Genomic DNA, 21,382 nt, shown 5'->3' on the forward strand with positions numbered 1-21,382 from the left:
CAATGGGTGTATCTCACTGTAACATATGCAGTCCCCTAATTGGTGCTTGTTGAATAGCAGATTTGAAATGCAGTGTCTGTCTAAACGCTGTAAGTAACAGTAAAATATGAAGGAAAAAAGTTTTTCTTTTTTAAATGCAGATTAAGCAGACACATATGCACTCAGCTTGCAGGAAATGGCCGCTACACACCGCACGCCTAACAGGTTGGATACTGTTGTTGTTCCGCTATTGAATAAAAAAAAAAAACAAATTTGAATGAAAAACTGAAAAAAAATTTTTTCCCCTAAATACTGAAAAATTATTATTTTCCCCTTACATTGGTGCTTTTTGAAGAGCAGGTTAGAAAAGCAGTGTCTGTCTAAAGACTGTATGTCAAAGTTAAATATGAAGGATTTTTTTTTTTCTTTTTTAAATGCAGATTAAGCAGACACATATGCACTGAGGTTGCATTAAATGTGCAGCACCGCACGCCGCCCACCTAACAGACTGATAAAAGTTTTTTTTTCTCCTTGCTCCTCCTCACTGGGCTCAGGTCAGGGCATAAAGATCGTGCACTGCACCCCCACACAATACAATCAATGTAGATCGCTGTCTGATTAAAGAAGATTCTTCCTATTCTTTCCCTCAAAGCAATCTCTAGCCTGACCCTGCAATAATCTCCTATCTCTCCCTCAGCAGCAGCAATCAGGAACCTCTCCCTAGTATAGTTATAGCAGAGTAACGCGTGGCGCTGTGTGACTCCAGCCTATATAGAGTCTGGGTCACATGCTGCACTGGCCAATCACAGCCATGCCATTAGTAGGCATGGCTGTGATGGCTTCTAGGGCACACTAGTTAAACGCTTGCTGATTGGCTGCCTTGCACCTGTTGAAACCGCGCCATTAAAACCACGCCAAAACATCAAATAACATTACCGCACAATGGACAGTCCCCAAACATACAGTGAAATGTTCTGGTTCCGGTCTGGGTACCGAATACCCAAAAGTCCTGTATGAACCCGAACAATACAGTCCGGGTTCGCTCAACCCTATTGGTAAACAGTAGGTTTAGTACCGCATTGTTTCTTGTCGGTGCATTCACCATCTGACCCATGAAATTGGCCTGCAAAACATTTAGGAACTGCCAAGCCTTGGATGAATGTGCGGTTCCTTCTGCCCAGTCTATATCTGCATAATTAAAATCCCCCATTATAATGAGATTTCCCATCCAATCTGTGATAGGAGGTCTGCCTCCCCCTCCTCCCTCGTGTCCATCTGTCTGTTTGTCTGTCTTTATAAAGAGAGCAACAACACCATGTAAGAGGAAACAGTGTATTAGAAAGCAATAACACCCTGAGAACTGTTTTATCCCTTCTTCCCTGTACAGTTTTTTTATGGATTTTTGGGCTAGACAAGAGAAAAAAAGGAACCATAAGAGAACCCAAAAGCAATCTAAATACACAAAAAATGATTAGGTAGAGTAATTTATTAAAATGTATCAGAATAGGCTACCTAATAAAAAGAAGAATGAAAGATATATTCCAAACGGAAATGCTTTTAGCAAATAGAAATTGTAATATTTCGATCACAAAACATTAGACACAGGAAAACGTGCATCTGAACTACATTTTTTTTTTTTTTTTTTTTTTTTATAATATAAGATATACATATTTAAGTCTCTGTGTTCCTCCAGCTTCTGGTCCAGAATCTTCTCAGAATGATCCTTCTCAGTTTGTTGCTGGCCTGGAAGATGATGGCGGCCTCCACCAATGGAGATAATGACCAAACCGCCCAAGTGGTCATAGCTGTTGGGTTTGTGGGCTTTGTGGGGTTTTGAATAAAATGAATCAGCCGAGCCATTAGGAAGGAGGTGAACATGAGAAGTAAGAAGAAGATTGTCCTCAGTGCAGTGACATGAGCCTGAAGATTTGGACGTGTTGATCCAGAGTCGTTATTCTTCACCCTCCAGACGTGTCTGAGCAGAAAGGAGAAAGTGAGGACCAGGCACAGAAAACTAAGGAAGAATGGTAGAATGAAGCCTAGGAAGGTCACAGACAGAAAATAGGGAAAACTAAAATGGTAAAGAACATTGCTAAAAGAGGCTCCAGCTGTTTTGTTCTCAGAAGACTGAATAGGACTTTCTTCATACACAGCCCAGAAGCCAGGGACACTCACAATGAACATCCCAAGTGCTGTCAGGAATAAAAGATGTCTCAGGAAATTTGACACAATTCTCTTTAACCAGATGAAGAACCCATAGCTGAGATTGGTGATGCTGGTACAGTAATGAGCCGAGAGCCAGAAGGTCAACCAGAAGCTGTAGTAGGTTAGAAAGTAAATTAATGTCTTTAAGAATGTGAATACTCCTCTAGTGTATAAAACTTCTGGAGAAAACATAGAGAGATTTCCTTGTAGGCTCAGCACACACTGGAGGAAAATATTCACAATTCCCTTAGCCAGAAAGATCACATCGGTGGAACTCAACTTCCCTTTCTTTCTGATGCTGTCCAGGTTACCAATCACAATACAAGTGTTAGAAGGGATTGCCAAGCCGAGTCCCAAGACTGCAAGGAATAAAGAATAGAAGAAGTGCGGAGTGAACATGTTTTAGATTTCGTGTGTGTGTGCTCAGACAGAAATGACGGCACACACCCGGTGAAGGCAGATAGAATAATGTGGTTAGAGTCCGAATTATGAAAATATTGTTCAGATTCAGCTCCCAGTTGACTTTGCATAAATGTAAAGGATTTAACTTCAGCACTAACATGTAAACTGCTCAGTAAACCACATAAATGATCATGCAATTCATTTCCATTATATTTAACCACTTCAAGCCCAGTGGCTGGTGGTACCTTACTGACCATTATGCACTCTCAGTAGAGTATTTCTAGCGATTTGGCATCACTGGGGGGACAAGCAAGGTTTCTCATAGACAGTATTGTCTTACAAGGATTTTTTACTTCTACAGGCAGTTTGGACTCAAGACAGTTCTAAAACAGCTCAGAAAGACAGAGTTGGCGAGCGTGCAGTTGGAGAGCGTGAAAGGGAGACTCTGAACGAGCGAGCGTGGTGTGGAGCAGAGCTGATCTGTGAGACTGGGATCGTGACAGCGAGACCCCCCCACCGCCAGCGAGACCCCCCACCGGTGGGTGACAAAGACAGGGAGACCCCCTGTAATGGAACCTCAGACCCACACTGTACTTGTTGTCTTCTGTCAGTATACAGCTTCCTTACAGTCATGAACATAGATATCAAATCCCAGCCCCTGTCATACAAAGCTAGCCTGACACTTCGTTTTTTTTTTTTTTTTTCCAGAACAGAGTTTTATTTAATAAAGGTACAGAACATTGGTTGAGATTAACCGCTGGTCTGCTTGGCTGCCAGTCTCTTGTCTCTCTCCTCAGCGATGGTGAGACGGATACCCTTTCCACGTGGCAAGGAGATCCATGGCTTGTTACCCTTGCTGATGACGAAAATATTTGAAAGCCTGGTGGCAAAGCTGTTGCCGTTGGCATCCTTCACATGGACCACATCGAATGAGCCTGGGTGTCTCTCCCTGTTGGTGATGACACCAATTCGACCCAAGTTGGCACCTCCGGTCACCATGCAGACATTACCAGTATCAAACTTGATAAAGTCTGTAATCTTGCCAGTTTCCAAGTCAATCTGATCTGTGTCGGTGACCTTGATCAATGGATCTGGGTAGCGGATAGTGCGGGCATCATGGGTCACCAGATGGGGGATTCCTTTTGTTCCCACCCAAGTTTATCTCACTTTGCACAGTTTGTACTTGGACTCCTCAGCTGTGATCCTGTGCACAGCAAAGCTACCCTTAGTATCGTACACCAGACGGAAGTATTCTCCAGTTTTGTCAATGCTGATGACATCCATGAACCCAGCTGGGTATGTAATGTCTGTGCGGACCTTACTATCGATCTTAATGAAACGCTGCATGCAGATCTTTTTCACCTCATCCCCGGTCAGAGCGTACTTCAGCCTGTTCCTCAGAAAGATGATCAGAGGCAGACACTCTCTAAGCTTGTGGGGACCAGTGGACGGACGTGGAGCAAAGACACCCGTCAGCTTATCCAGCATCCAGTGCTTGGGAGCAGCAACACGCTTCAAGTGCTTCTTGGGTCCACGAGCCATGGCGGCGTCTGAATAGAAAAGCGACACTAAAGGCCCGTACACACGTACCGATCGTCGGCCGAAAAGCTTCGGCCGACGACCGATCTGCCGATTGTAGGCTTGTTAGTATGATGTCTCCGACAGCCGACAGCGCACATTCGGCCGAAAAGAATCTGTCATGCAAGCATTAAAATTTTTGTATGCCGACACCAGAGCGGCGATTGTTCGCCAGTCAGTACAGAATTCGGCCGACAGACCGCAGATTTGCAAGACTGGGCATGCTCAGAAAAGGAAAAACACAGGGAAAGCTAACCATTACATGACATCACTTCTGCAGTCAGCTGTAGTTGGCAGACAAAATTCTTGTGCAGTCTTTTGCACTTTTCAACAGACACCGACAGCCCTGGACAAAAGACGGCCGATCGTTCGGCCGACGATCGGTACGTGTGTACGGGGCTTTAGTTTATATACTGGAAACAACTAACTCTTTTATTGAACAAGAAACAGACTTTTATACACTTGAGAAGTATGTCAGTCACTACATGAACAATGACCCGAATATTTACCCAAAACATTACACAATGAATAGATAACGAGGTACAGTTGACTCACGGCTAATCCCAATTAACATGCTAATTAACTCATTACACTTAAGCCAGCCTGGAAGACCAGACAGCCGGTGTTCCGTGAAAAAACCATAGCCGTGAGAAAACCATACCCTCGTCACTTCCGGTGCACCTACGGAGGGTATGGATTTCTCACGGTACTTACACTTGCCGTGATTACATTAAAACAGCTCCTCTGCAACATAAATCATCTCCACTCCTTCCCCTCTCACTTCCCTGCTCTCGGCTAATAAATATAAAAGCGGATCACGGAGCTGAGATCTCCGTCATTTCGAATTCATACACCCGCTGCCGCTTTTATATTTACTAGCCGACATCAGGGAGGTGACAGGGATAGCAGAGGAGATGATTGATGTTGCAGCCGAACTGTTTTTATGTAACCGCCGCAAGTATAACATTACACTGACTACCGTCATTATTTCATTCCCTCCGAGCATGCGCACTCCTCAACTTCACAGCTGTTCAATGGTGTTTTCGGGGCTCTGAGCATGCGCACTGTTACGCTGCTCAGCTGTTTTGGACAGGAAGTGACGAGGGTATGGAAATCTAACGTTAAACCGGCACCAAAGCTAAAACAAGATACAAATACACATATCATAGTGTAAATACTGAGAACCCATTGTAAACAATAGGTGAGCAAATCAGCATAATTTACAATGCGTGGGAGACAGGTGTTTGAGCTGATGACATGCATCTGTTACAAGTCTGACCAACTGAAGCAGTCCAAACCATCAATTGATCTGTCACATAGTTTTTTCACTCTCAGTGATGGTGCATACTGTCACACCCCCCAGCGGGTGACAGGAAGCAGCAGCGGTGAGAGCAGGCTGAGGACCGGACTCCACTGACAGGCACGTGAGAGGCAGGGGACAGTGAGTGAATGGAGCTGCGGATAGGGGAATCAACAAGTGCTGGGCTGGGCTGTGCTGATCAGCTGAGAGGAGGGGGCTGAACTTCCGAGGGATGGCGCTGCAGCGCTGTCTCCCGGAGGTGGGGAGGGGTACCTGTCAAAAAAAGGTACCCGTTCCCCCCTCCCCCCTGAAAGGTGCCAAACTGGATGGGGGGGGGGGGGTGCAAACAGATCAGCGTTAGTTCCACTTTTGGGTGGAACTCTGCTTTAAGAGTGTGGTTAAACAAAAGTCGTGTTTCCTTGTACCCATAAAATATGCTTTTACTGCTATGCTACAAGCAAGAATCTCACAAATACTTATAAAGCCCAGCACAATCATCACAAAAAAAGAATGCAAAGCTTCCATTGCATATGGTTTTGCAGACAATGACAATATACAGAGAGCTTACACTTTATCTGAGCCTACCTTACAGAAAACCTTCTTTAAAATAGTCAGGGACTGCATAGCAACCAGTAACTGTTGAGATAATGAAGACTTTGGTGAGAAGTATATAATAAACAGTATTGTGTATATAGTGCAGGAGTATGTAATGTACAGTATTGTGTATATAGTGAAGGAGTATGTAATGTACAGTATTGTGTATATAGTGCAGGAGTATATAATGTACAGTATTGTGTATATAGTGCAGGAGTATGTAATGTACAGTATTGTTTATATAGTGCAGGAGTATGTAATGTACAGTATTGTGTATATAGTGCATCAGTATGTAATGTACAGTATTGTGTATATAGTGCAGGAGTAGGTAATGTACAGTATTGTGTATATAGTGCAGGAGTATGTAATGTACAGTATTGTGTATATAGTGCAGGAGTATGTAATGTACAGTATTGTGTGTATAGTGCAGGAGAGTGTAATGTACAGTATTGTGTATATAGTGCAGGAGTATGTAATGTATAGTATTGTGTATATAATGTAGGAGTATGTAATGTACAGTATTGTGTATATAGTGAAGGAGTATGTAATGTACAGTATTGTGTATATAGTGCAGGAGTATATAATGTACAGTATTGTGTATATAGTGCAGGAGTATGTAATGTACAGTATTGTTTATATAGTGCAGGAGTATGTAATGTACAGTATTGTGTATATAGTGCAGGAGTATGTAATGTACAGTATTGTGTATATAGTGCAGGAGTATGTAATGTACAGTATTGTGTATATAGTGCAGGAGTATGTAATGTACAGTATTGTGTGTATAGTGCAGGAGAGTGTAATGTACAGTATTGTGTATATAGTGCAGGAGTATGTAATGTATAGTATTGTGTATATAATGTAGGAGTATGTAATGTACAGTATTGTGTATATAGTGAAGGAGTATGTAATGTACAGTATTGTGTATATAGTGCAGGAGTATGTAATGTACAGTATTGTTTATATAGTGCAGGAGTATGTAATGTACAGTATTGTGTATATATTGCAGGAGTATGTAATGTACAGTATTGTTTATATAGTGCAGGAGTATGTAATGTACAGTATTGTGTATATAGTGCAGGAGTATGTAATGTACAGTATTGTGTATATAATGTAGGAGTATGTAATGTACAGTATTGTGTATATAGTGCAGGAGTATGCAATGTACAGTATTGTGTATATAGTGCAGGAGTATGTAATGTATAGTATTGTGTATATAATGTAGGAGTATGTAATGTACAGTATTGTGTATATAGTGAAGGAGTATGTAATGTACAGTATTGTGTATATAGTGCAGGAGTATATAATGTACAGTATTGTTTATATAGTGCAGGAGTATGTAATGTACAGTATTGTGTATATAGTGAAGGAGTATGTAATGTACAGTATTGTGTATATAGTGCAGGAGTATGTAATGTACAGTATTGTGTATATATTGCAGGAGTATGTAATGTACAGTATTGTTTATATAGTGCAGGAGTATGTAATGTACAGTATTGTGTATATAGTGCATCAGTATGTAATGTACAGTATTGTGTATATAGTGCAGGAGAGTGTAATGTACAGTATTGTGTATATAGTGCAGGAGAGCGTAATGTACAGTATTGTGTATATAGTGCAGGAGTATGTAATGTACAGTATTGTGTATATAGTGCAGGAGTATGTAATGTACAGTATTGTGTGTATAGTGCAGGAGAGTGTAATGTACAGTATTGTGTATATAGTGCAGGAGTATGTAATGTATAGTATTGTGTATATAATGTAGGAGTATGTAATGTACAGTATTGTGTATATAATGTAGGAGTATGTAATGTACAGTATTGTGTATATAGTGCAGGAGTATGTAATGTACAGTATTGTGTATATAGTGCAGGAGTATGTAATGTATAGTATTGTGTATATAATGTAGGAGTATGTAATGTACAGTATTGTGTATATAGTGCAGGAGTATGTAATGTATAGTATTGTGTATATAATGTAGGAGTATGTAATGTATAGTATTGTGTATATAGTGAAGGAGTATGTAATGTACAGTATTGTGTATATAGTGCAGGAGTATGTAATGTACAGTATTATTTATATAGTGCAGGAGTATGTAATGTACAGTATTGTGTATATAGTGCATCGGTATGTAATGTACAGTATTGTGTATATAGTGCATCAGTATGTAATGTACAGTATTGTGTATATAGTGCAGGAGAGTGTAATGTACAGTATTGTTTATATAGTGCAGGAGAGCGTAATGTACAGTATTGTGTATATAGTGCAGGAGTATGTAATGTACAGTATTGTGTATATAGTGCAGGAGTATGTAATGTACAGTATTGTGTGTATAGTGCAGGAGAGTGTAATGTACAGTATTGTGTATATAGTGCAGGAGTATATAATGTACAGTATTGTGTATATAGTGCAGGAGCATGTAATGTACAGTATTGTGTATAGTGCAGGAGAGTGTAATGTACAGTATTGTGTATATAGTGCAGGAGTATGTAATGTATAGTATTGTGTATATAATGTAGGAGTGTGTAATGTACAGTATTGTGTATATAGTGAAGGAGTATGTAATGTACAGTATTGTGTATATAGTGCAGGAGTATATAATGTACAGTATTGTGTATATAGTGCAGGAGTATGTAATGTACAGTATTGTTTATATAGTGCAGGAGTATGTAATGTACAGTATTGTGTATATAGTGAAGGAGTATGTAATGTACAGTATTGTGTATATAGTGCAGGAGTATGTAATGTACAGTATTGTGTATATATTGCAGGAGTATGTAATGTACAGTATTGTTTATATAGTGCAGGAGTATGTAATGTACAGTATTGTGTATATAGTGCATCAGTATGTAATGTACAGTATTGTGTATATAGTGCATCAGTATGTAATGTACAGTATTGTGTATATAGTGCAGGAGAGTGTAATGTACAGTATTGTGTATATAGTGCAGGAGAGCGTAATGTACAGTATTGTGTATATAGTGCAGGAGTATGTAATTTACAGTATTGCGTATATAGTGCAGGAGTATGTAATGTACAGTATTGTGTGTATAGTGCAGGAGAGTGTAATGTACAGTATTGTGTATATAGTGCAGGAGTATGTAATGTATAGTATTGTGTATATAATGTAGGAGTATGTAATGTACAGTATTGTGTATATAGTGCAGGAGTAGGTAATGTACAGTATTGTGTATATAGTGCAGGAGTATGTAATGTACAGTATTGTGTATATAGTGCAGGAGTATGTAATGTATAGTATTGTGTATATAATGTAGGAGTATGTAATGTACAGTATTGTGTATATAGTGAAGGAGTATGTAATGTACAGTATTGTGTATATAGTGCAGGAGTATATAATGTACAGTATTGTGTATATAGTGCAGGAGTATGTAATGTACAGTATTGTTTATATAGTGCAGGAGTATGTAATGTACAGTATTGTGTATATAGTGCAGGAGTATGTAATGTACAGTATTGTGTATATAGTGCAGGAGTATATAATGTACAGTATTGTGTATATAGTGCAGGAGTATGTAATGTACAGTATTGTTTATATAGTGCAGGAGTATGTAATGTACAGTATTGTGTATATAGTGAAGGAGTATGTAATGTACAGTATTGTGTATATAGTGCAGGAGTATGTAATGTACAGTATTGTGTATATATTGCAGGAGTATGTAATGTACAGTATTGTTTATATAGTGCAGGAGTATGTAATGTACAGTATTGTGTATATAGTGCAGGAGTATGTAATGTACAGTATTGTGTATATAGTGCAGGAGTGTTTAATGTACAGTATTGTGTATATAGTGCAGGAGTATGCAATGTACAGTATTGTGTATATATTGCAGGAGTATGTAATGTACAGTATTGTGTATATAGTGCAGGAGTAGGTAATGTACAGTATTGTGTATATATTGCAGGAGTATGTAATGTACAGTATTGTGTATATAGTGCAGGAGTAGGTAATGTACAGTATTGTGTATATAGTGCAGGAGTATGTAATGTACAGTATTGTGTATATAGTGCAGGAGTATGTAATGTACAGTATTGTGTATATATTGCAGGAGTATGTAATGTACAGTATTGTTTATATAGTGCAGGAGTATGTAATGTACAGTATTGTGTATATAGTGCAGGAGTATGTAATGTACAGTATTGTGTATATATTGCAGGAGTATGTAATGTACAGTATTGTTTATATAGTGCAGGAGTATGTAATGTACAGTAATGTGTATATAGTGCAGGAGTATGTAATGTACAGTATTGTTTATATAGTGCAGGAGTATGTAATGTACAGTATTGTGTATATAGTGCAGGAGTATGTAATGTACAGTATTGTGTATATAGTGCAGGAGTAGGTAATGTACAGTATTGTGTATATAGTGCAGGAGTAGGTAATGTACAGTATTGTGTATATAGTGCAGGAGTATGTAATGTACAGTATTGTTTATATAGTGCAGGAGTATGTAATGTACAGTATTGTGTATATAGTGCAGGAGTATGTAATGTACAGTATTGTGTATATAGTGCAGGAGTAGGTAATGTACAGTATTGTGTATATAGTGCAGGAGTAGGTAATGTACAGTATTGTGTATATATTGCAGGAGTATGTAATGTACAGTATTGTGTATATAGTGCAGGAGTAGGTAATGTACAGTATTGTGTATATAGTGCAGGAGTATGTAATGTACAGTATTGTGTATATAGTGCAGGAGTATGTAATGTACAGTATTGTGTATATAGTGCAGGAGTATGTAATGTACAGTATTGTGTATATATTGCAGGAGTATGTAATGTACAGTATTGTTTATATAGTGCAGGAGTATGTAATGTACAGTATTGTGTATATAGTGCAGGAGTATGTAATGTACAGTATTGTGTATATATTGCAGGAGTATGTAATGTACAGTATTGTTTATATAGTGCAGGAGTATGTAATGTACAGTATTGTGTATATAGTGCAGGAGTATGTAATGTACAGTATTGTTTATATAGTGCAGGAGTATGTAATGTACAGTATTGTGTATATAGTGCAGGAGTATGTAATGTACAGTATTGTGTATATAGTGCAGGAGTAGGTAATGTACAGTATTGTGTATATAGTGCAGGAGTAGGTAATGTACAGTATTGTGTATATATTGCAGGAGTATGTAATGTACAGTATTGTGTATATAGTGCAGGAGTATGTAATGTACAGTATTGTTTATATAGTGCAGGAGTATGTAATGTACAGTATTGTGTATATAGTGCAGGAGTATGTAATGTACAGTATTGTGTATATAGTGCAGGAGTAGGTAATGTACAGTATTGTGTATATAGTGCAGGAGTAGGTAATGTACAGTATTGTGTATATATTGCAGGAGTAGGTAATGTACAGTATTGTGTATATAGTGCAGGAGTAGGTAATGTACAGTATTGTGTATATAGTGCAGGAGTATGTAATGTACAGTATTGTGTATATAGTGCAGGAGTATATAATGTACAGTATTGTGTATATATTGCAGGAGTATGTAATGTACAGTATTGTGTATATAGTGCAGGAGTATGTAATGTACAGTATTGTGTATATAATGTAGGAGTATGTAATGTACAGTATTGTGTATATATTGCAGGAGTATGTAATGTACAGTATTGTGTGTATATAGTGCAGGAGTATGTAATGTACAGTATTGTTTATATAGTGCAGGAGTATGTAATGTACAGTATTGTGTGTATAGTGCAGGAGTATATAATGTACAGTATTGTGTGTATATATTGCAGGAGTATGTAATGTACAGTATTGTGTATATAGTGCAGGAGTATGTAATGTACAGTATTGTGTATATAGTGCAGGAGTATGTAATGTACAGTATTGTGTATATAGTGCAGGAGTATGTAATGTACAGTATTGTGTATATAGTGCAGGAGTATGTAATGTACAGTATTGTGTATATAGTGCAGGAGTATGTAAGGCAAGGGGTCGACGATGTGCAATGCACAGGGTGCTGCAGTTAGTCTTTGGTTAAGGATGCATAACGCCGACTGCAGGGGTCCAGGGTGTGTAATACAATATGTAACACACAGAAAGCTGTAGTCAGTGCTAGGTTTAGGAATACATGACACACAGAGAACAGGGTCAAGGAGAACATTATGTACAGAATGCAGGGGACAGGAATATGTAATTCACAGAATGCAGGGGACAGGAGTATGTAATGTATAGAATGCAGGGGACAGGAGTGTGTAATGTACAGAATGCAGGAGACAGGAGTGTAATGTACAGAATGCAGGAGACAGGAGTATGTAATGTACAGAATACAGGGGACAGGAGTGTGTAATTTACAGAATGCAGGGGACAGGAGGATGTAATGTATAGAATGCAGGGGAAAGGAGTATGTAATGTACAGAATGCAGGGGACGGGAGTATATAATGTACAGAATGCAGGGGACAGGAGTGTGTAATGTACAGAATGCAGGGGAAAGGAGTGTGTAATGTACAGAATACAGGGGACAGGAGTATGTAATGTATAGAATGCAGGGGAAAGGAGTGTGTAATGTACAGAATACAGGGGACAGGAGTATGTAATGTATAGAATGCAGGGGAAAGGAGTGTGTAATGTACAGAATGCAGGGGACAGGAGTGTGTAATGTACAGAATGCAGGGGAAAGGAGTGTGAAATGTACAGAATGCAGGGGACAGGAGAGTGTAATGTACAGAATACAGGGGACAGGAGTGTGTAATGTACAGAATGCAGGGGACAGGAGTATGTAATGTATAGAATGCAGGGGACAGGAGTGTGTAATGTACAGAATGCAGGAGACATGAGTGTGTAATGTACAGAATGCAGGGGACATGAGTGTGTAATGTACAGAATGCAGGGGACAGGAGTATGTAATGTACAGAATGCCGGGGACAGGAGTATGTAATGTACAGAATGCAGGGGAAAGGAGTATGTAATGTACAGAATGCAGGGGACAGGAGTGTGTAATGTACGGAATGCAGGGGACGGGAGTATATAATGTACAGAATGCAGGGGACAGGAGTGTGTAATGTACAGAATGCCGGGGACAGGAGTATGTAATGTACAGAATGCAGGGGACAGGAGTATGTAATGTACAGAATGCAGGGGACAGGAGTGTGTAATGTACGGAATGCAGGGGAAAGGAGTATGTAATGTACAGAATGCAGGGGACAGGAGTATGTAATGTACAGAATGCAGGGGACAGGAGTATGTAATGTACAGAATGCAGGGGACAGGAGTGTGTAATGTACGGAATGCAGGGGAAAGGAGTATGTAATGTACAGAATGCAGGGGACAGGAGTGTGTAATGTATAGAATGCAGGGGACAGGAGTGTGTAATGTACAGAATGCAGGGGCCAGGATTGTGTAATGCACAGAATGCAGGGGAAAGGAGTATCTATTGTATAGAATGCAGGGGACAGGAGTGTGTAATGTACGGAATGCAGGGGACAGGAGTGTGTAATGTACGGAATTCAGGGGACAGGATTGTGTAATGCACAGAATGCGGGGGAAAGGAGTATCTATTGTATAGAATGCAGGGGACAGGAGTGTGTAATGCACAGAATGCGGGGGAAAGGAGTATCTATTGTATAGAATGCAGGGGACAGGAGTGTGTAATGCACAGAATGCAGGGGACAGGAGTATGTAATGTACAGAATGCAGGGGACAGGAGTGTTGTGGTAAGAAGAGTGCAAAATAATCCCCCCGCAACTTCACCCTTTTAGCAAAAATCCCCACTCCCTCCCCTCCAGCACTAATTTGTATGCTCCCCCACTTCTACCTCCCCAGACCCAGCACAATCCCCCTGTCCTTGCACTTATACCCACACCCCTCAATTCCCCTCCCAACACCAATCCTCCTTCCCCCCAATACCCCTCTCAGAATAAATCCTCTTCCACCCCCCAAAATCCTCCCTCGCAGCACAAGCCCCCATTTCAAGTACAAATGCTCTCCCACCCAATACCCCCTCTCCAGATACCCCCAGCACAAATCCTCTTTCCCACCAATCCCCCTTCCCAGCACAACAAATCCCCCCAAATTTCTTCTCCCAGCAAAAAAAAACCCCAAACCCAATCACTCTTCTAGCGCAGATCTCATAGAGTAAATCTTTTCCCCATTTATAGCACAAATTCTCCCCCCCCCCCCAAATCCCCCTACCCAGCACAATTCTTTTTCCACCCCCTAAATACCCCTTCCCAACACAAATCCTCCCCCCACCCCAATCCCCCATGCCAGCATCAGTCTGCTGTGCAGTTCTCTCATAAATCCTCCCACCTAAATCCCCCTTCCCAGTATAAAATCTCCCCCTTTTAATACAAATCAATCAAAAATACTTTCCAACTGTCCTGCTTTTTGTGGGACTTTCCTGAGAAAAGAACAAAAGCCCACAAATCCAAATGATATGTGCGTTTTCTGCACCGCATTCTTCAAAACGCACTGCAGTTGCAATCTGCCGTGGGTGTCAATGTTAACTTAATGACACCCCAAATGCAGGTTGCAAATGTAATGCGTTTGCCTGCACTGGATTGTGTATTACAGTAGTAAAAAAAAAATTCCACCACCTGGCTCCACTAACTACCCTGACAGATCGGCACTAATGTGGGCACCGGGGGTGATTGATCCACATCTCTAGCGGGGTGCCAAGGGTCCCAGATGCCTTGTTCGGCCCCTTTGTAGAAGCCAGTATCTTTTTCATTTGTGGGGTGGTGGGAGCTAAGTGGCCAATGTATGTCCTACGGGGCGCTTTGGAGGAGGGAGGCTTTGTTCTGAGGGGGGTTGGTGGTCGGATTTAATATCCATCCCCCCCTACTAGAATAAGTCCCTCCCCCTGTGTCATCTATATTGTTCCCCCTCCCCAGTGTCATCTATATTGTCCCCACCCCAGTGTCATCTATATTCCCCCCCCCATGTAATCTATATTGTCCCCCCCAGTGTCATCTATATGGCCCCCCCCCCAGTGTCATCTATATTGTTCCCCCGTGTCATCTATATTATTCCCCCCCCCCCAGTGTCATCTATATTGTTCCCCCGTGTCATCCATATTACCCCCCCCCCCGTCATCTGTATTGTTTCCCAGTGTCATCTATATTATTCCCCCCCGTGTAATCTACATTGTCCCCCCCAGTGTCATCTATATGCCCCCCCCCCAGTGTCATCTATATTGTTCCCCTGTATCATCTATATTACCCCCCCCCATCATCTATATTGTCCCCCCCCAGTGTAATCTATATTATTCCCCCCCATGTAATCTATATTGCCCCCCCCAGTGTCATCTATATGCCCCCCCCCCAGTGTCATCTATATTGTTCCCCTGTGTCATCTATATTATCCCCCCCCCTGTCATCTATATTGTTCCACACCCCAAGTGTCATCTATATTGTCCCCCCCCAGTGTAATCTATATTATTCCCCCCCCATGTAATCTATATGCCCCCCCCAGTGTCATCTATATTGTTCCCCTGTGTCATCTATATTATCCCCCCCCCGTGTAATCTACATTGTCCCCCCCCAGTGTCATCTATATGCCCCCCCCCCAGTGTCATCTATATTGTTCCCCTGTGTCATCTACATTACCCCCCCTCCCGTGTTATCTATATTGTTCCACACCCCCAGTGTCATTCATATTGTTCCCCCCCTATGTAATCTATATTGTTCCCCCCGTGTAATCTATATTGTCCCCCCAGTATCATCTATATTGTCCCCCCCAGTGTCATCTATATTGATCCCCCAGTGTCATTGCCCCCCCCCCCCCCCGTGTCATCTATATTACCCCCCCAGTATCATCTACAGTATATTGTTCCCCCGTGTCATCTATATTGTTCCCCCCCAGAGTCATCTATATTCCCCCCAGTATCATATATATTGTTCCCCTCATGTCATCTATATTGCTCCCCCCCGTGTCATCTATATTGTCCCCCCTCCCCTCCCCCCCCTGTCATCTATATTGTTCCACACCCCCAGTGTCATCTATATTATTCCCCCCCCCATGTAATCTATATTGTCCCCCCAGTGTCATCTATATTGTTCCCCCCATGTAATCTACATTATCCCCCCCCCCTCCCGTGTCATCCATATTGTTCCCCCCTATGTAATCTATATTGTTCCCCCCATGTAATCTATATTGTCCCCCCCCAGTGTCATCTATATTGTTCCCCCCCAGTATCATCTATATTGTCCCCCCAGTGTCATCTATATTGATCCCCCCCAGTGTCATTGCCCCCCCCCCCCCAGTGTCATCTATATTAACCCCCCAGTATCATCTACAGTATATTGTTCCCCCGTGTCATCTATATTGTTCCCCCCAGAGTCATCTATATTCCCCCAAGTATCATATATATTGTTCCCCTCATGTCATCTATATTGCTCCCACCCAGTGTCATCTATATTGTCCCCCCCGTGTCATCTATATTGTTCCCCCTCCCCTCCCCCCCAGTGTCATCTATATTGTCCTCCCCCCACTGTCATCTATATTGCCCCCCCATGTCATCTATATTGGCCCCCCTGTGTCATCTATATTGTAACCCCCCCCCGTCATCTATATTGTCCGTCCGTCCCCCCACTGTCATCTATATAGCCCCCCCATGTCATCTATATTGTCCCCCCGTGTTATCTATATTGTAACCCCCCCGTCATCTATATTCTCTGTCCGTCCCCCCAGTGTCATCTATATTGCCCCCCCATGTCATCTATATTGCCCCCCATGTCATCTATATTGCCCCCCATGTCATCTATATTGTCCCCCCGTGTCATCTATATTGTAACCCCCCCGTCATCTATATTCTCCGTCCGTCCCCCCAGTGTCATCTATATTGCCCCCCCCCAGTGTCATCTATATTGTTCCCCTGTGTCATCTACATTACCCCCCCTCCCGTGTTATCTATATTGTTCCACACCCCCAGTGTCATTCATATTGTTCCCCCCCTATGTAATCTATATTGTTCCCCCCGTGTAATCTATATTGTCCCCCCAGTATCATCTATATTGTCCCCCCCAGTGTCATCTATATTGATCCCCCAGTGTCATTGCCCCCCCCCCCCCGTGTCATCTATATTACCCCCCCAGTATCATCTACAGTATATTGTTCCCCCGTGTCATCTATATTGTTCCCCCCCAGAGTCATCTATATTGATCCCCCCAGTGTCATTGTCCCCCCTCCCCAGTGTCATCTATATTACCCCCCCAGTATCATCTACAGTATATTGTTCCCCCGTGTCATCTATATTGTTCCCCCCCAGAGTCATCTATATTCCCCCCAGTATCATATATATTGTTCCCCTCATGTCATCTATATTGCTCCCCCCCAGTGTCATCTATATTGTCCCCCCCGTGTCATCTATATTGTCCCCCCTCCCCTCCCCCCCAGTGTCATCTATATTGTCCCCCCCCTGTCATCTATATTGTTCCACACCCCCAGTGTCATCTATATTATTCCCCCCCCATGTAATCTATATTGTCCCCCCAGTGTCATCTATATTGTTCCCCCCATGTAATCTACATTATCCCCCCCCCCTCCCGTGTCATCCATATTGTTCCCCCCTATGTAATCTATATTGTTCCCCCCATGTAATCTATATTGTCCCCCCCCAGTGTCATCTATATTGTTCCCCCCCAGTATCATCTATATTGTCCCCCCCAGTGTCATCTATATTGATCCCCCCCAGTGTCATTGTCCCCCCCCCAGTGTCATCTATATTAACCCCCCAGTATCATCTACAGTATATTGTTCCCCCGTGTCATCTATATTGTCCCCCCCCAGTGTCATCTATATTGTTCCCCCCCAGTATCATCTATATTGTCCCCCCCAGTGTCATCTATATTGATCCCCCCCAGTGTCATTGTCCCCCCCCCCAGTGTCATCTATATTAACCCCCCAGTATCATCTACAGTATATTGTTCCCCCGTGTCATCTATATTGTTCCCCCCAGAGTCATCTATATTCCCCCAAGTATCATATATATTGTTCCCCTCATGTCATCTATATTGCTCCCACCCAGTGTCATCTATATTGTCCCCCCCCGTGTCATCTATATTGTTCCCCCTCCCCTCCCCCCCAGTGTCATCTATATTGTCCTCCCCCCACTGTCATCTATATTGCCCCCCCATGTCATCTATATTGGCCCCCCTGTGTCATCTATATTGTAACCCCCCCCCCGTCATCTATATTGTCCGTCCGTCCCCCCACTGTCATCTATATAGCCCCCCCCCATGTCATCTATATTGTCCCCCCGTGTTATCTATATTGTAACCCCCCCGTCATCTATATTCTCTGTCCGTCCCCCCAGTGTCATCTATATTGCCCCCCCATGTCATCAATATTGCCCCCCATGTCATCTATATTGCCCCCCCATGTCATCTATATTGTCCCCCCATGTCATCTATATTGTAACCCCCCCGTCATCTATATTCTCCGTCCGTCCCCCCAGTGTCATCTATATTGTAACTCCCTGCCATCTATATTCTCCGTCCGTCCCCCCAGTGTCATCTATATTGCCCCCCCAGTGTCATCTGAATTGTAGTAATCACAGACCTCAGATCAGCGCGGAGCATGGCATGATTTCCCTCCTCCTCCCCGACTCCTCCTGTCTGTTTACAGGAATACATCAGAGCCGTGGGAGGAAGAGAGGGCGGCTTCTGAAAGGCGGCCGGTGGGCGGAGTCCGGGGAGAGTGTGGAGCCGAGCGGAGATCATATGGCACAGCACAGGCTGCGGAGGGGAGGGGGTGAAACTGGTGCTGCCTGGTGTCCAAAATTAGCGCAGATGACTGGAGCCAAGTGCCGGAACTTGCTCTGCGCCAGGATTCGCCGGGACTCCAGGACCAATCCAGGACCAGGTGGTATGAAAATTTACCGCCCCCACCACCCTGGCGCCCACAGGCGGCTGCCTGAGCTGCCTTATGGGTCGCGCTGGCCCTGCCCATACTGGACAGATATTTGCTTGGTGTGCATCAATTCCCCATCCATTGTAATGTCCTAACAATTGCAGCTCCAAATAAGTATGACCACACACATACGTTTCAAATTGGGATTGTGCCATCTGTGCTATGCATAGTTGGCTAGGTTTTGCCCCCCCCCCCAAAAAAAAAGTCTCATATCATAAATTCATCCAAGTGATGTCATTGTTGTGGTTTAAACCCATGAACTAGATGCTTCTGGGTAAGTTGCAAGCTACTATGCAAAATACGGTTATGTGGGGGGAATAGAAAGGAGTCCCATGAGCCAAAAATGCACATATAGCAATCGTACTGAACATTCTCTTGTAATATGAATAAGACATTCAAAAAGATGGATATTTAACCGCTTGCCGACCGCCGCACGACTATTTACGTCGGCGGTCAGCCCCTCACAGGCAAAGCGACGTAGGGCTACGTCACTAGCCTGTGAGGCTCTAGGGAGCGAGCGCATGCCGCCGGAGGCGCGCTCCCGCTCCCGCGCGGTCACAGACCCCCCGCGCGTGTGCCTGGCGGACCCGATGTCCACCGGGCACTCGCGATCTTCCGTTACACCAGAAGAAAGGCAGGCGGCTAATGTAAACAAATCCGCCTGTCAGTCTCCCCTGTGTAAGAATGGAGATCATACAGTTCTACTATGTAGGACCGTTGATCACTGTTCTTACACTAGTAGCCACAGCCAATCACAGTTAGAAACACGCCCCTAGGGACACACTTAACCCCTCCCTCTCCAATAAAGTTAACTCCTTCACTGCCAGTGTCATTTTTACAGTAACAGTGCATATATATAGCACTGATTACTGTAGAAATGTCACTGGTACCCCCAAAAGTGTCAAAAATGTAAGTCAAGGGTCCGATCTGTCCGCCGCAATGTCGCAGTCCCACAAAAAAAATTGCAGATCTCCGCCATTACTCGTTAAAAAAAAAAACAACAAAAATGACAAAAATCTTTACCTTAGTTAGTAAACACAATAACTTTTGCGCAAACCAATCAAAATACGCTTTTTGCAATTTTTTTTACCAAACATATGTTAAAAAAAAAATTGGCCCAAAATGTTCAAAAAATTTTGATTTTTACATTTTTTTGGGGGGAATTTCATATAAAAAAATGTGAAAAATATTGTTATTTTTGCAAAATTGTCGCTCTTTTTTTGTTTATAGCGCATGATCAAAAAATTGCACAGGTGATCAAATACCACCAAAAGAAAGCTCTGTTTGTGGGAAAAAAAGGACATCAAATTTGTTTAGGTACAGTGTCGCACGACCGCGCAATTGTCTGTTAAAATCACGCAGTGCAGAATCGCAAAATAGGCCCTGGTCAGGAAGGGGGGTAAAATCTTCCGGGGCTTAATTGGTTAAATATCTAATAGCAATATAAGTCTAACATCAATGGTAAGAATAGAATTAGCTAGAAAACAAGTCCCATGTGATAATGTTTGCAAATTGAGCAATGATGAGGGATTGGAGGAGAGTGTAGATTGTTTGGATTTATGTTGATTGTTGAATGATGTAACGAATGCATATTGTGAGTATGATTGTTCTGATGACAGTAGCTTAACCACTTAAGCCCCGGAGGATTTTCCTGCTAAAAGACCAGGGGGTATTTTGCGATTCGGCACTGCATGACTTTAACGGACAATTGCGCGGTCGTGCGACGCTGTACCTAAACGAATTTGACGTCCTTTTTTTCCCACAAACAGAGCTTTCTTTTGGTGGTATTTGATCACCTGTGCGATTTTTTGATCATGCGCTATAAACAAAAAAAGAGCGACAATTTTGCAAAAATAACAATTTTTTTCACATTTTTTTATATGAAATTCCCCCCCAAAAAAATGTAAAAATCAAAATTTTTTAACATTTTTGGCCAATTTGTTTTATCCTACCTATGTTTGGTAAAAAAAATCGCAAAAGTATTTTGATTGGTTTGCGCAAAAGTTATCACGTTTACTAACAAAGGGAAAGATTTTTGTCATTTTTGTTGTTTTTTTTTTTAACGCGTAATGGCGGCGATCTGCGATTTTTTTTGCGGTACTGCGACATTGCGGCGGACAGATCGGACCCTTGACTGACATTTTTGACACTTTTGGGGTTACCAGTGACATTACTACAGTAATCAGTGCTATAAATATGCACTGTTACTGTAAAAATACACTGGCAGTGAAGGGGTTAACTTTATTTGGGAGGGAGGGGCTGTGTGTGTCCCTAGGGGCGTGATTCTTACTGTGATTGGCTGTGGCTCTAGCTGTAAGGACACTGATCAACGGATCTACATAGTAGATCCATGTGATCAGTGTCTTTACAGCGAGGAGAATGACAGGTGGCTTGTTTACACAAGCTGCCTGTCATTCTCCCTCTCCCCCGCCGATCGCCGAGTGGCCGG

The 21,382-nt window shown here is 42.3% G+C and overlaps 1 protein-coding gene and 1 pseudogene across 2 annotated transcripts; both read right to left on the reverse strand.

Moving 5' to 3' along the window:
• Positions 1-1,650: 1,650 nt before the first annotated feature.
• On the reverse strand, positions 1,651-2,583 carry LOC309557771 (taste receptor type 2 member 40-like; the record flags this gene model as incomplete). The annotated part of the gene is made up of 1 exon (XM_082260536.1): positions 1,651-2,583. The coding sequence occupies one exon, from the start codon at positions 2,581-2,583 to the stop codon at positions 1,651-1,653; it is 933 nt and encodes a 310-aa protein (XP_082116662.1).
• Positions 2,584-3,273: 690 nt separating this feature from the next.
• LOC309558311 (small ribosomal subunit protein eS4-like) lies at positions 3,274-4,145 on the reverse strand (annotated as a pseudogene). Its single transcript has one exon. The product of its transcript is annotated as a small ribosomal subunit protein eS4-like (transcript).
• Positions 4,146-21,382: the final 17,237 nt, after the last annotated feature.

This window comes from Pelophylax lessonae (genome assembly GCF_965119305.1).
Source record: "Pelophylax lessonae genome assembly, chromosome: 6".
NCBI classification, from domain to species: domain Eukaryota; kingdom Metazoa; phylum Chordata; class Amphibia; order Anura; family Ranidae; genus Pelophylax; species Pelophylax lessonae.